The 16,306-nt window shown below is 43.3% G+C and overlaps 2 protein-coding genes across 2 annotated transcripts in view; both read left to right on the forward strand.

Annotated features, from left to right (window-relative positions):
* Positions 1-85: 85 nt before the first annotated feature.
* Positions 86-8,083, forward strand: qpct (glutaminyl-peptide cyclotransferase). The gene is made up of 7 exons (XM_068721727.1): positions 86-253; positions 2,614-2,760; positions 3,350-3,631; positions 4,959-5,126; positions 5,819-5,918; positions 6,625-6,741; positions 6,834-8,083. The coding sequence occupies exons 1-7, from the start codon at positions 86-88 to the stop codon at positions 7,013-7,015; spliced, it is 1,164 nt and encodes a 387-aa protein (XP_068577828.1). The 3' UTR covers positions 7,016-8,083.
* Positions 8,084-10,297: 2,214 nt separating this feature from the next.
* Positions 10,298-16,306, forward strand: part of cnksr3 (cnksr family member 3) — a 45,955-nt gene continuing 39,946 nt past the window's right edge. The window contains exon 1 of the mRNA XM_068721534.1: positions 10,298-10,512. Coding sequence (XP_068577635.1) covers positions 10,461-10,512 — 52 coding nt within the window. The 5' untranslated portion in view covers positions 10,298-10,460. The remainder of the gene's footprint in view (positions 10,513-16,306) is intronic.

Genomic DNA, 16,306 nt, shown 5'->3' on the forward strand with positions numbered 1-16,306 from the left:
CACACACACACACACACACAGGCGTTAACGGTGCGGTGACGCGCTTTGGTTCAGAGAGCCTCGGGTCCTCCCTCCTGCTTTTCACATGATCTGTAATCTCTCACAGAGGAGAGACGCAGGAATGTGGAGTGGAGCGACAACAACGATGGCCGAGCGAAGCCACGGTCCCTCCAAGATGCGTTTATTTTACACAGTGACCATCTGGGTGGCATTCGTCCACTGCACCGCTGGAATCCCCTGGACACAAGAAAAGGTAAATAAATCGAGAGGATCTATGCACGTCTTGTTCTCTGAACATATTGCCAGGCAATCATAGTTGACACCCAGATTCCAGAACACAGGTTCCAAGAGTGAACCCATTTTAAAAACTTACCACAGCTTTTCCTCAATGTCATTGCCATGTCACCTATTTTGACAAGGCTCAAATGAATGCTCTCAATTATCAATTAGGTGTCAATATCATGTTTACTTTCTTTTTTTTTTAAACTTAAACGCTTTTGCACTCAATTAAACGAATAGTTTTGTTTTCGAGAAATGCTGGATTTCTATGAAAAATGACTCACTCCAATTGTGTGTGTATAGTGTCTCTGTGTGTGCAAATGTTCCCTTTTAAAGTGTCAATCTCCCAGTAGTTAGACTGTTCATTATGAGAGAGGGAAAACTACAAGTTTCCGAAAACAGTTGTGATATTCATAGAGTATTTATTCATGATATTCCAGCAGCCGTCTGCACTGTTTCCCAGCTCTGTTGTGTAATTCCCCTGAGACACACCTGGGCATGCCTGGCCATTCATGTTCCTCATTTATGTTCTTCTTCTCCTCTCCTTTTTGCCTAGTTGCTATGGCAGCACAGTCATCATCATTGATCCTCCAATTGCAGGTCTTGGTATTTATAGACCTTAAGTGGACCCCTTTTAACCCTCTCTGAACCCAGTGAGCCCTAGTGCTTCGGTTGACTATATACAGTCTGTGTGACCGCATAATTACACATTTTGCACCGTGTGCCACTCTGTAATTACAGCCGGTCCGTATGGGCCCAACGCATGAACATGTTGTTTGCTTCATTTGTAGTGAACAGAGTAAAGGAATGCGGCCTCCCCTATTGTCTGAGAGAGTAAAATGAAACCAAATTAGGAGGAAAACAATTGTCCACTGGCTTACTTTGCATGTCAACAAAACATGACAACATTTGCTGCTTCCAGGTTCTCAGATTGTTTATCTTCGGGTTTTGGAAAGTTCAGTCGGACAAAACAAGCAATTTGAAGACGTCACCTTGGACACTGTGATGGACATTTTTCAATATTTCACAACTAAACGATTGATAAAATATTTTTTAAAAATCTGCAAAATAATTGATCGTTTAAATAATTCAGTCAGTATGGGTTCGACAACCCTAATATATCACATTGCCCAATAAGGACTAACCAAAGGGCAGAACACACAAACAGGCTGTGACTGCTCTGATATTCTTCATCAGCTGTCTGTCCTCTCACTCAGTTCAGTTTGTTACCAGGACAACCACGGTGCTCAGCAGGTGAACTTTGAGACCAAACGGAAAAAAAGAGACACAGGATCGAAGAATCAATATGTTTTTTTAACCGGTGGCTGTAATTTACCACCCATTGAATTGACAAGCCTGAATCCAGATCCGTATTGCGTTCCTTAAATTAGGGAGAGCATGTTAACAAACACCTTTTACTGGTATGCCTCTTCATTCAATAGATCCCTGCTTTTCTGAAGTAGCCCTTGAGTGTTCTTGAAGAAAATCAATGTCTATTCACACTGGTCTAATTGGCCCATGTGACTCGCTCTGAGGAGGCGTTAGAGTGAACTTCACAGCCCATGTAAACACAACGGTTGATACAACCTGACCACGAGATCAAATTGGTGCTTTTTAATGTTTGTTTTTTTTTGTTAATGTTACAATCTCAAAGATCTCCGTTTTGTTCTCTTTGGAGGCACTTTTTTTCGATAAGTGGTAATTGCAGGTGTGTTTGTGGATCTCACTTCACAGAGTTCCAAACCACAGTGTCGGGAATTCCTTTATATGCAAGTTCTTACATCAGTGGGCCTTTTGCACAATCGCCACTGTGTTTACCTCATTCAGCAACAGATCGTGGCTCAACAGACATTCAGTGAAATGAAAATCTTGGAGATTATTACTTTAACATGTATGGCATTGTGATGTAGGTGATGTAGATGACTAAAACAAAATCCCTCTTACGATGGATTTTCTCCTCAGGTGTCCCTAACAGTGTAAATACTGTAAGGAAACAAATCCACTGTTGGCAGTAGGAAGTGGTTTCCAGTAACATGAGAGAGAGTGTTGTGACACACTTAAATGAATTAATCCACATTGCTGCTTGATGCAATGCATCATCGAAAGACTTCCCTATTCCTATACAAGGAAGGCATTGATCTGGAACTGTGCCATAGCAGACACTGACTGACAATAGGAGAATATTCTCTGTTCCATGTGCGACGTTGCATTAACAGCTACATCACAATCTGATCTTTCTGGACACACTCAATTCCTTTCTAAATATTCATTGGACCCGATGCTATTTCTCATCCATTTTGTGTTATCTCGATTGTTTCCTCTGGCTTGGCTCAGCTTCATCACCGAGCTGTCACTCTGACACAAGAGGAGATCCGCACCGCCGTGTCCCACACTGACCTGGAGCAGATGTGGCAGAGGGACCTGAAGCCGCTGCTGGTCACCAGGTACCCAGGCTCTGCAGGCAGCCAGGCCGTGCAGGAGGTGAGCTTATAGTTCTTGCAGAATAACATATCGATGGCTGGATCAGTTTGAAATACAGAAACACTTGTACAGTAAACATGTAACACACAAAATTGAGTATAAATGGAAAGAAAAATGTACATTATTTAGGCATAGATGCACTGGTTTACACTTGTGAATGAATCCTCCACGTTTCATGCCCTAATATGGGGTGACCGTGGCTAAGTGGAGAGCAGGGCCGCCTTTCAATAAAGGGTCGGTGGTTCGATCCCCGGCTCCTGCTACTAGTCTCATGTCAATGTGTCCTTGAGCAAGACACTTAACCCCAAAATTGCTCCCGTAGCTACGTCTACAGTGTGTAGATAGATACTGAATTGTATGTCGCTTTGGATAAAAGTGTCTGCTAAATGACTGACTGACTAATATGATGTAACAGTAGAAAATACAACCAATTCAGGAAGTTATCATAACACAATGTTTCATCCCTGCAACGATGGAAAGCAACAGGTCTAAATCTTTTCTTGTTCACAAGTCGTATTGCCGCAGATAATCAGTGAGGTGAAGTGCAGGCTCAATGCTCTTTACAAGTCATATCTTTGTGTGTTCACAGCATATCAAAACCACCCTCGGTTCCCTCGGAGCAGGCTGGGAGGTGACAGAGGATAAGTTTGTGTCACAAACACCCTATGGCGAACTGCCCTTCACGAACATAGTTGCCACCCTCAACTCGTCAGCCACTCGCCGCCTGGTCCTGGCCTGTCACTACGACTCCAAGTACTACCCGCCGCAATGGCACGGGAGGGAGTTCCAAGGCGCCACGGATTCTGCCGTTCCCTGTGCCATGATGTTGGAGCTGGCGCGCGCCCTGGATGAAGAACTGAAAGCTCAGAAGGTGGTGGGCCTAGCATGTGACTTAAAGCTGGAGCATACAATAGGTTAAAGGGTATACTACTGGTCCATCTGTCTGTCTGTGACAGGGGTCATGTGTAGATGCCGCAGTCCCTCCTGTGTGCGTTGAATAGGCTTTTCATTTGAGGGGGTGTATTTGGGGGGGTTTTTTGTGGTTGTGGCCAGCACTGACTGGAGTTGTGGCCGTGAATCACAGGGGAGTCATACAACAACAACATCATTGGCACTAAGCTACGGAAAAAAAACAAGGGCAAAACGTGTTGCAGGCAGTTCCAGGAACAGGGTAAACATCACTGTAGAGTTTCATCATAACACTCAAACATGAGAAACGACTACGAGACCAAAACCAATCATGCATGAGTCAGTCTCTCTGGACTTTCCAACTGTCTTACTTGTCTGTGGCACTCTGAAGATGTAAACCTTTAAAAAAAAAAAAAGAGTCACAAGATTATGGTTTAATTTTTTTTTCTTAAATGTAATTTCCTAAAACAGCTGGGCACTGTCAGCTCCAGATTAAGACACATCTCAGCTACACAGAAAACACTTGTTGGTAGCATCAATTCATTGCTGGTTATTTTGTGTGATTTGCTCACAATAACAACTAGTTTATCTCTTATACATTTTAATTTAGTCAGTCAATAAGAGGTTTATGATTTTGCTAGATGTTAGAAAAAATTTTGTATCACAGTGTCGGTGAAGGCCGAAGGAAATTCTCTAATTCTTAATTATTTTTTTTTTAATTCGATATAATTTATTGATACCCAACAAACCTCTGCTCAAACGCAACATCAGAGGCAACAACAGCATTTTAAGTGCAAAAGCGATAACTATTTGTTCGGAAAGGTAAAACCATATTTGATTGCCCAACAAACCAGCGATTCATAAGGAACACACATTAGTATTCATGTAGCTTGCTCCTCTGCCCTTTTCCTGTTCCACAGCTGAGCTCAGGCCCCTGTCTGTCGGGCGGACAGTGACAGGTCCTGTGACAGGGAGAGACCGCCCAAGAGACATGCTTATCAGACTCAGCTGTCCGTCACAAAGGTCACGGTGGGAATCGGAATCCCAATGGAATACAAATACATTAGGTGCCACGGAGGCGGAGTCCTCATCAATATCATAGCTGATTAATGACCACTTACTGTTACAGAAACATATTTTTAGGGGTTATTTTTTGTTACAACAATTGTCAAGAAATATTTCACATAAAAACTACCAAAGAAAACCTCAGGCAGTTTTTTCTCAAAACCACTAGGGGGCAGCAGAACTCTGCGAATGCCTTGACCGTCTTCTCTTTACCTCCCATGCAGAGCACTACTCCCGACCTCACCCTGCAGTTGCTCTTCTTTGATGGAGAGGAGGCTCTTTTCCGGTGGACCGCCACAGACTCCCTTTATGGCTCTCGCCACCTGGCCGAGAAGATGGCGACCATCCCACACCCCGACGGAGCCACGGACACAAACCAACTGCACGCCATGGTACACCCCCCAGTTCTCTGCTCCCCCTTCACTGTGATCACACTCAAGATCTACCGTCGTTAGTGCACATTATTTTCAGTCCAATCCGTTTAGACCCGATCTCCTCTTCCTCACACAGCCCACACAGACACCTCAACCAGGGAGGCACATTTCTTAAATAGTTTTGTAATTCAGGGAAAATCACAAATCACAAAGACACCCACTTTATCATCTGGGAGGCTTGATATCAAACATCATTTATTATACAGTTTACGATAACAACACGTCACTTTAATTGGTTTAAATGTTTTCTGTATACCAACCACAGAGAGATAGTGAGACTGACTATCTATGGAGACATTCCTGTCTGGACAGACAGATAAAACAGACAGTATCTTAAAGAAGCTTGTGTGTGTGTGTGTGTGTGTGTGTGTGTGTGTGTGTGTGTGTGTGTGTGTGTGTGTGTGTGTGTGTGTGTGTGTGTGTGAATGCATGTAGACAGACAGTCAGGTGTAATTTGTGTGTCCTGCAGAGATAGCACAGAGCATTTATGTCAGTGTGTTGCACCACCACACCTCTAAGCAGGGGCTCTGAGGTTTGATCATTATGGGACCTGGCTTCTTGTCTTTACTTATCTTCGGGAAGTGTAGAGAGAGATTCTCATGACAGCTCACCGACATCGTTTCTGCTCCTCCTTGTTTCTTCTCCTCCAGGATCTGTTTGTGTTGTTGGACCTGATCGGGGCCCCCGACCCACGCTTCCACAACCAGTTCCCCAGCACGGCGCACTGGCTCTCCAGACTGCAGAGCATTGGTGAATAGTCAAATGTTTTTTACTACTGCTGTACAACACCATCTAGGTCTGTTTACTTTGGTTAAGGTGTGCCACAAAAAAAAAAACACAAGTCACTTTGATCAATAGTCATTAATACTTTAGTCATATTGCAGACTGTCATCATCGTATTGAGATCAATGTGGCAACTGTGCTGACACTCAAATTGTCGCACATCTGTCACACTGTATCTTTTACTTATTGGCAACTATTGTGCTGTCATGACTGCACTGTGGAGATGATATGTATCTTTTGTTCATCTAGATTGTAGCTCAAATTGCTAATAGTCCCTGAAGACATTTTTCCTCAATCAGCTTCTTTCCAAGTGTGAAAGAAAAATTTGAATTTTAACTGACAAATTTCGGTATTGGTAATTTCATCCTCGCTTTTAAATTTATTTATTTTTTTAAATGGACAGGGCTTGAAAAAGGTGATGTCACACACTTCCCTGCACCAATCAGAATTTTGAATCAAAATGTGAAGACAGTTGTGGGATGTGTTTGCTTATGTTGTAAGCTCTGTCAATTTAAAATTGAACAAATCCCACCCACACAGTCCTAAGCAAATCAGCAAATTATTGAATTATTTATTCATGAAACTATACATATATAATATCTATGGTTTTTTTTGTAAACCTGACCAACAGATGCACGTTTTTTACTCTTTGTCCTCCCTCTTACAACTACAGAGACGCGTTTACACTCCACGGACCAGCTTGTGGATCATCCTAACACCGTGCAATACTTCTGGCCCAATCACCTTGTTGGCCACATACAAGATGATCATATACCATTCCTAAACAGAGGTATACCCACCAAGTAACACACCTACCGCAGATATGATTACATATGTTGTGTAGCTGTGTTGGCTGATCCTCATCCTGTGCCTCTCTGTCAGGTGTTCCCATCCTCCACCTCATCCCCTCCCCATTCCCCTCCGTGTGGCACACGTTTGACGACAACGAGCAGAACCTGGATCGCTCCACCATCCAGAACCTCAACAAGATCATGCAGGTTTTTGTTCTGGAGTACCTCAACGCCAGACCCGTCATCCCGTCAAACCCACAGAATGCCCCATAAAAATAAATATAAACGGCATTCCAATTTGACAACTTTCTTTCTTTTGATGTTTCCCTGTAGTAAAGATCTTCAGCTGTTGTCCTACAGACTGAAAGAATAGACTGTATTTAATGCTGTTTAAACACCAACAAAATGTAGTTCAACTCTGCACATCAAATGGGTGCAGCTGCAGAAAACACTTTACATAGAGAATGTGTAAATTCTGTTGAAACATATTTTTGCCAATGTACTTCCATGGGCGAAATGCAATGTCCTTTCTTCTTAAATGGGTTCGTAAGAGACTCCTCTGAAGCTTAATCATCCCTTCAAGTCGAGTCCCCAGCAACAAGATCGGCACACAGGGTCTTCTGTGTGCGTGTGTTTTTTTTACCACACTGCTCTCTTTATATCAGCCTGAAACGCTCCTTTACACCGTGATGAGGCATCTTAGAGTCAATGCTGATGTCTAGTATCTGGTGCCCCCAAAAAGAGCAGGAAAAAGAGCAGTAAAGGAAAATATCAATTGTGAGCAATTAAACTGCTATGACTCCCTTAATGTTGTTCCACTTTAATTTACCTGGCAACATTGAAGTATATGAATGCATTGCAAGTCCAACATCTGTGATAGTTTCATTATGAATTGCTGTGGGGACAACTGTAGCCTCAAAACTTGCTTATAGTCATGTAATAACATCCAGAGTCTGTGATCTGTCATGTTGTGTGATGAATATATAAAATATGACAACCCACACTATGCTACCAAAACACATGGAGTGGAGTGTATGGCGACACACATGAAATGGTGACAGGGTACGGGACGCTTCCTCTCCTGCACTAAATCTGTTCAGAGCAAACCTGTCAGGGGCAGGAAGTGGGTTCATTTGTATTCTGTCTTCTACGTCTTTAGCCCTTCATATCCTGTCATCTTAGATAGTGAAGTGGATAACTTCCTGTGCGGAAGTTTTGCCTGCCTTTGTTTATGTGGCATTATAAGCCGCATCTTTAATGTAGACCCCAGAATAATATACACTGCCAAAAACTGAACTTCCTTTATTTTGAGGGTGAAATAAATGTTGACTCAGAATACAAGCGAGATCACGCCGTGTTTGCTTATCTTCGCAAGTCTTTGTTTCACTGTTTTTGGGAGCTCTGATGCATAGTCATTGTGATTCTCTAAGCTGACCTTTTGCATGAGGAAGTGTGAACTATTTCTGAAATTCTAACCTAACACAACTATAGGGTTACCAATACCGATCTTCCAGTTTCCCAGTTGCCATCTCTTCCTCATCCGACCAAACACCCCCTTCCATCCCTCCGCCTCACCTCCACAACAATCCCATGATTCATTTAATCCTATCAGGGAGGACCTCCTCTGAATTCCACACCACCCAGATCCCCTGCAATCCAGCCCACTCCCATGAGAACTGACCGTGGATCTGAGTCTCCCGTTTGCTGCAGTCAGAGATGTTTGTGATGCCTGGCAACAGTGTACACAAACATACTGTAAATCTTGCTTTGAAGGAGATTAAAAGTGTAAGAGCTTCAAGGGGCATTAGTCACCAAAAACTGCAATTTGTTGTATATTTTTCAGCCAAACTCTAGAAAACTGTGTTTAAACGCTTTCTCGTAAACAGTGGTAAAACATAATAGACATGCTGTGCTTTAGTAGAGATATCTTTGCATCTTTTTTGTCTTATAATGTGATAATCAGGCTAACCCTCCCTTCTTTTGTGTTTGGTTTTCTATAAAAGCTTACCTCGGGCATTCTACCTGTCAGCCATCACCTAAATTACCTATAGTGGAGAAAAAAAAATCTCTAATTAACTTTAATCTAAAGAAAGGACTCCTATTCAAAAATATGTCTCGGCAGCAAGGAAACGAGCAAATTGATACGTGCCCAGGTATAATAACAGCCGAGCTTCTGCAGCTGATTACAGTACAGAGGGTACAACAGCTGCCAGCAGTTCAGTAATGGAGTGACGGGAAGGGCCGGGACTCTCACATGCAAGGTGTGTTTGAGATTGTTAAAAAAACAATAAGCCAGGAGAGGTTCCTTAATGTCACAAACCATAATAGTAAAACTATCAACTTTACAAAGCCTCTTAAGGAAGGCAAATAGCGAAAACATGCTGGGGTTTCAACACTTGCATGGAATAGATATACATTAAAATCAACCCTGTTGTTTCAAAAGAAGAAGGTTTCTATTTTATTTGTATATTTCCTAACACTTACGCTACCTGATATGGTTTCTAATCTTTAGTGCAGCTAGCTGTTGCCACACAATAAACCTGTACACCTGCTCTCACTAATCCCAGTCTACATGTTACATACAGCATATGTCACCATATCAGCCAAGGAAATAAGATGATGTTTGGTCAAATGTAAATCATTTATGATCATACAGCAGATATTGTCACTGAGGGGAGAAAATAGCAATCCAAAGGGTTTTACATCAGTCAGTCTGTACTGTTCGGAAATTTCAATCACACACATTAGACAATAGTATCATTCTAATTGGGTCTCTGGGATGGCTGTAAATATTTTTTCTTAATTAGTTACTGATATTGTATCCAATGTGAAGCTGTGAACTTGTGTGCACATGATTTGCAAAGAGGCTAGTCACCAACAGAGAGCAGCACTGAGCCACATTTAGTTTAGTGGAAAGAACGTTTTTTCTTAAATGACTGCAAATCTGATTGAAACAAAATAGGTAATGAAACAATAATGACTTAATGTCATGTCAGTAGGCATTACCAAAACGACCCATGAATATAGACAGATGTTTAATGCACTGTGTACAAAATGATGCACTGAGATTTTTAATTGTGATTCGCCATTTATATTATGTTGACAAACTCACAGTATAATCTGTGCTCCTGGACAGTTATTTTCAGGAGCAACGCAATATAAAGTGGGCAGCACATTGTATGATATGTGAACTACACACCTCCAGTTTCAAATGAGGGCGGTGAACACACAGAAACTACCGACATCATACGCCACGTTCAGGTGCTCTCCGTAAACTCTTGCTCTCTTTCCAAATCGGCATTGACTGTTTGGTGTTCAAGTGTTTTTGTCGGAAATAAGTATAAAAATGGCTGTTATAAAAGGGAGGTATGCATCCTGATAACATTTTGTTCCGATAAACATGCACAATGAATGCATTCATTCATAAACAGGGCTTCTTTGATCGTTTCTTTGTAACCCAATCGTGTTTTATCCCAGTATTCCCGGTAGCTCATGAACGCAGCATTGATCTCAGCGCGAGGCGGTGTTGGAGATTTCAGTCCAGCCTCCACTCACGCGTGTATACGGAGCTGTTAAGTGGGTGAACACAAACAGACGAGCAGCAAGCACCGACCTGTAGACAATGTGACAGCATTTTTTTTTTTATTATTTAAAATTGTAGAACCTCGTCGCCAAACTTTGGCACAATTTGTTGCCTCTGCGTTGTGTTCAAGAAGCCATGGAGCCGATAACAAAGTGGACGCAGAAGCAAGTTGTCGAATGGATGAGAGGTAAGTCTGGAGCACTTTGTTTTGTAACGTTAATTTCAATTTAAAATAACGCATTAACAACAACGCTGCTCTTTTAAAAGCTATTCTGTCTCGACTAATACGAGTCGCTGCTCGGTTATCTCGAGCTAGTTTCGTAGAAACCGCTCCTGTGTGACAACATACCTCCGCCGGAGCGCTTAACAATGGGACACTGCGTTTTCTTTTACTCCTACAGATGTTAGCAAGTTGAGCTATTTCACTCACGCTAGCTGTGTAATCCGTCTCAGAAATCCCGAAGTCAGTATCGTTAACACTTTAGACCGCAGACTCTCATCTGGCAGTGGTTTCCCTCTCTTCTCTAAAACCACTTTCCATTGAACTAGTGAGTGAACACAGTCACAGCCCAATGCACTTCACACTTTTGAATTATGTAATACTGGTGTGTAACCTCAAGAAGTCACTATCCTGGTGTTGCAGTCTTGCTCTCCTCTGAAGGGGAGTCACAATGATTGGAGCTCCATCGATCCCTCTGTTTCGATCTGTTTTAGTGCTTTTTGTTTTTCTTTAAGACTTCATAATAAACCATACCTGTTTGAGATGGTCAGGGGAATGCTCGCTATGGCAGTGACATCAGCATACTGTTTGAACCTGAGTTCAGTCACAGCAGAGGTATGTCTAGTGAGCAACACCAAATGGTATGTGAAGTATGGATGGAAGTAGTCAAGAGAGTGCTGTCGTTCCAATCCCATAAAAGCGAAGAGTGTGTGTATTTAATGCCAAAAGGAGTAATGGGCCAACGGTGGGATGAAGCTCTTCGTCTTTGCTTACAGTTTAGGACATTTGGAAACTTCCCAAAACAAATCATAGGTGACTTCCTTTTTTAATCCCATACTTGTGTAGCTCTTTTTGTTGTTGTTGTTGTTGTTGTTGTTGTTGTTGTTGTTGTTTGGAACTATGAAGGTGTTGTAGTGCAGTATCTGCTGATGGACTCATGCCTGCCGGTGCTCATCTATAGTCGGGAGCTAAAGGAGATTGTGGAAGGGTTAGGCATGGGCCAGGGCACGCATGGATGGGGGATTAGTTTTCTACACTGACCCCATTGCTGTCAGTCAGGCTCCATTGCTGTTAGTCTCCCGCAAATCTGACTCAGCATCCGTCTCCGTAAGGTTCCAACCAGTGGATTTGCAGATTCCTACAAACACCGTAGAAGTGAACTAACTGAAATGACAGCAAACCATGCATGGGGATATATTAGGTAGTTCTCTCGTTGTTATTCAGGGTTGTAATGAATTTAACTTGATCAAAAGGGCTCACTGCCGCTTTGTTTGTACACTCCGAACTCAACAAAGCAGATGATCCAGCCTTGCAAAGTCATCCCCGAAATCTAAACTTTCCTCGTTGTGGTCTTGCAAGGCCAAACAGCCATTTGCTTCGGTTAGAGGCGTTGTCGGTGGGTGTAGACTACAATTACTTTGCAAGAAATCTGAAGGATCTGCCTTTAAGCCGTCAGAGCCACAACCCAAATAGAGCTCTCAACTAATATTCAAACTACAGCGCTGCTAGTTGTCGTCATTTAAAACCACTCCACAGATCAGCGATTGGTCTGTCCGGGTCAGTCAAGTCGTAATGAACGTTTCTAAGACTTCATATCTTGAGGTAAAAAATTTTGCGCAATTTTGCATAAAATAAACAAAATGTTATTAGTCCTCAACAGGGTTGCATTGTCCTCAGTGGCCACTGTATAGCGCACAGAGCCACAACACAGCATGTAATCACCGATGATGTTTGACTGAAGAAAAACATCTTGTGTAATTCCCTTCATATCTGACACGAGCAGCGTCACACCGACGTAAAATCCATGTTGAGAGCAGGTTTCGTGGCCTCGTGTTGACCCGTTCACACCAACCGCAAACACAGGTGTTTCCAGAGCGGTTGCGCCTGCATGAAAGAAGTCGAATTTAAAAAGTTCCAGACAGCACTGTATGAAAAAGACCGTCGCTCTCATTTGCCCCAGGTTGTTTCCCTCAGTAGGACAAGGACTGTTTTTTTTGTGTGTATTGAGGCTGTTGTTAATCACTTGCATTGTTAAAGGAGATCAAGCAGCGGTTGGTGGATGTTTATTGCCAGTGAAAGGATGTTTGGTTCCTTCATTTTAAACACTGTTGTTTTTTTGTTTTGGGGGACTGAAGTTGCCCTGAAGCACACTTCCTTCACCACAAGCTCTGATCTTCCAGCTGGACCTGTGGTGTTGTGTGATAGGTATTCCATATGTCATGTGTGGGACTGCTTACCCCTGGGGGGGATGGGGGATGCACAGCATACAAGTCACAGGACTCTGTTTTTTTTTTAACCAGTGAATGATTACATTTGGGGTTTGTGTGACACTTTTTAAAAATCAACTATCTACAGTATCATTAATACAGTGACCCACATGCACATGTCCACAAAGTCAAAAGTGAAGTCATGTGCTGCTAGTTATTTTCCAAATATAGTGCTGAATCCACATGCCATTGGCAGTGCCTCAGCTGAGAGTGGCTGGCACTGTTGGGGGAATGTTTAGCCCTAAATAAGATGAATACTTTCTCTTTTTTTTCCTTTTTTCTTCCCCACTTGTGCCCCTTGTAGTTATCGAGAGTACCACTGCCAAGTTTAAACAAGGCATTCCAAACATGCAACTCTGCACAACTACTGTCTGACAGAGTGGCTTTTATCCAGTTCTTTAACAAGTCCGGACTCTGCAGTTCAGTACAAGCTGGATGTCCTCCAGCATTTTCTATACTTACACGCCATTTCCAAGCCCTATATCTGGGCATGGATTAAGCACGCGATGGGTTTATTTTGAGCAAGAAGTCACTGAAGTCCCGTTGATCTAGTGGCCCACATCTATCTCATCCCCCTGTTCTCATGCCGGGCTCTCAGTAGCTTATCAGTGAAATGTGTGTGAACGTTACCCATAACCAAAAGTCTGATTATGAATGGCCAGATGCCGGTTGAACGCGTGTTCCTTCACCACGCCATAAAGCGTGTTTGATGTGTATGGAAACTTTAAAGAGTAGTAGCATGTCTCTGTGTGTTGCTGCTGCATCCTGCCTCTCGAGTAGCACCAAAGTGCCAAGGAGGCAATTAGCTTGTCAGAGAGGTGGCAAACGTGCTGAATGGCGCCTTTGTCTTTTGACCGAGTGAGTGCTTCAGAAAGTAACAGCACAGTGTGTTGAGTCCGCACATGCCGAGTGATTCCACTGGTGGGTACCTTCAGCAGCCTTATCTATAGAGATGATAGCGGAGGTGTGGGCAATGATGCCTCCTGATCCTTATCTGGCTAAAGCGGAGACTTCCTAAACAGGAGCGTGAACAGACGTTCTGCAGACACCTCACCCTGATTAAGGCACCCGCCGCCTCGCTTAATCGTGCCGCCTCTATCGGACAAGTGAGGTTCTGTGTTTGGATGGCCTCCAAAGGCATCATTAATCCATTTTAGCAACCCTTTACTGCTGTGTGTGTGTGTGTGTGTGTGTGTGTGTGTGTGTGTGTGTGTGTGTGTGTGTGTGTGTGTGTGTGTGTGCGCGTGTGTGCGTGCATTTAAGAGCAGCATAAATCTGTACACCTCTTCTGTTGGCCTCATGTGTAAGGAAGTAACAAATTGAAACAGTTTATTCATTTGAAGGTCAATCTTCCTTTTGCTATCCCTTTAGTTAAAACTCCTGTCTTTGTCATTTTACCAGTTTCCAGTCGTCCAGCCATTCAGCTTTCTAAAATGTACCTATTGTGTTCCATTGATGGGCAGATAACCATGTTACCTTTCCATAGAAAATGGCCTTTAGAGTTCAGGGGAAGTGCTGTAAGAGGATTCCCCCTGGGGAGAGGAGACTGAAAGGGATCGCTGTGGTTTCGCTACCGTCGGCCTCCTCCGCGGCCCGTTTCTCACACGGCCTGGTGTCCCGGCCTCATAGCCCCAGGAGCTCTAACATATGGGGACTTTTAGAGAAATCATCAATAGTTAATGTCACTGTTCTAATCTCGCAACGAGGAGACAGACAAAACAAGGGTCTGTGTTTGAATCAATCGAAAGGTTTTCGTACGGTGATTCAAGTTGTGCTTCAAGGCACTGCGTTCAGCACTGCTGCTGTGTTTGGGCAGCACACGGTCATGGTCCCCCATGTGTACATCCCTTTACCGGGGTGATGAGGGGTTATCAGTAAACCAAAAGCAGTTTGCATTTGCATGCGTATCCAAGAGTCTGGAGACCTTGTGTCACCATGTATACCTGCCAACCTGGGGCTAGACCACTTTGCTTTTTATTCAAATCTGAAATGTGCATTGCAAATCTCTCAGATGATCTCAGCTTAGCCGGACCTGCAAGCTACTTGGCCCACGCTCTTGCCTAAGAGCATTGGCCTGTGAAGTGCCGTGCTTAAGCCACAGGAAATAAAAGCTCCAACCTGAGGTGGAACAGCGGGTGCAAGTGCAAATACGGGTTACATGCTGACTGACCTCTCGTGAGCCTATCCAGACTAAATGGTTTATTGCGTGTCATGAGCTTCACTCTCGCAGTCATGTGATTTTAAGTTGTTTTTTTTGTTTTTTTTTAGATATATATATTAAACTCTTCACTTGCTCCCGCACCAGATCTGTGCTCGTATGGTGATTTAAACTCCTGCAGAGAAGGAAAAGTCAAGTGAATGGCTGTGTTGGTGTTGCTATCAAAGCACCGCTAATGCAGTTATGCTCAAATAACCACAGGACACGAGAGGAATGCAGTCAACCCCTACCAAACCAAACCAGCAGCTCTGCGAATGAGCAGTCAAAACAGGTCACACATGTCCTTTGTGTCGTTCAAGGCCACCAGTTGCTTTTAACGGATTTAAAATGCCGAACGCGGTCGAGTTCTCGCTGACCAAATACACACAAAGCTCTTTCATCCTGCCACCGGCTTACACTGCGATGGAGTGTAATGTCATTATGATTATGAAGCGATGTGTAGCTTTTTATGAACTGTTACCCACTTTTGGGTTGAGCCGGGCACTTGGGCGGATGCCAGATCAGAGCTTGTTTAGAACGTGTTCAGACTAGTCCGTGTTTTCCCGGTCCTCTCGCAGAGGCCGACTGAATTCCTGTCTCGCTATTCACACCGTTTTAAAATTGCCGTCCCTGTAGGAAAAAACAATGTTATGGTTAAACTTAAAGATAATCTACTGGCTGTTTATATTTGCATTATTACATTGCGTTGGAAGGAAATAAGTATTTGCATGGAGGCTGTTCTGGTTGTCAGGTCTCCATGCTTGTGTTTTCACTCGCTGTGCCGAGTCTCCGAGTCCGTCAGCTCTCTTGTTTACTTGTTACGTTAGAGACCGCTGATAGATGAGGCAGCTGTATTGGGTTAGTCTGTGTTTTCACAGCATCGACGGTGCATTGATGAGCCCCGAGGCCCACTAGCAGCATGGCACCCTGAATGGATGAAAGTTGTTTTAACCATGAAACAAAACAAAAAAAACAACACCTGGATGATTAAAGGGAAGCCCCATACTTTCTTTGTGGTTATTTTTACGGGTGGTTTTCCTTGCAGGTCTACAACATGCTGATACGGGGAAACAACTGTGCCAAGCTTCTGTTTTCATTTTGCCACGGTTGAAAAGTCACCAAGGGAGTCCACAGAAAATTCCACAAATGAATACCAGTGAAGTCATTTTTACTTTCCAGAGGATCTCTTTCACTCTTAATCCCTCTTCTTCTGAACTTCCCCCATCACAGCGCACTCTTCAAGAAAAACACATGTTTATTCCTTTATTCTCTCCCAACAGGCAGAGCGTCTAGCATG

The sequence above is a fragment of the Cebidichthys violaceus genome, unplaced genomic scaffold (assembly GCF_023349555.1).
Source record: "Cebidichthys violaceus isolate CVI_PGR_0920_01 unplaced genomic scaffold, fCebVio1.0.p SCAF_28, whole genome shotgun sequence".
NCBI classification, from domain to species: domain Eukaryota; kingdom Metazoa; phylum Chordata; class Actinopteri; order Perciformes; family Stichaeidae; genus Cebidichthys; species Cebidichthys violaceus.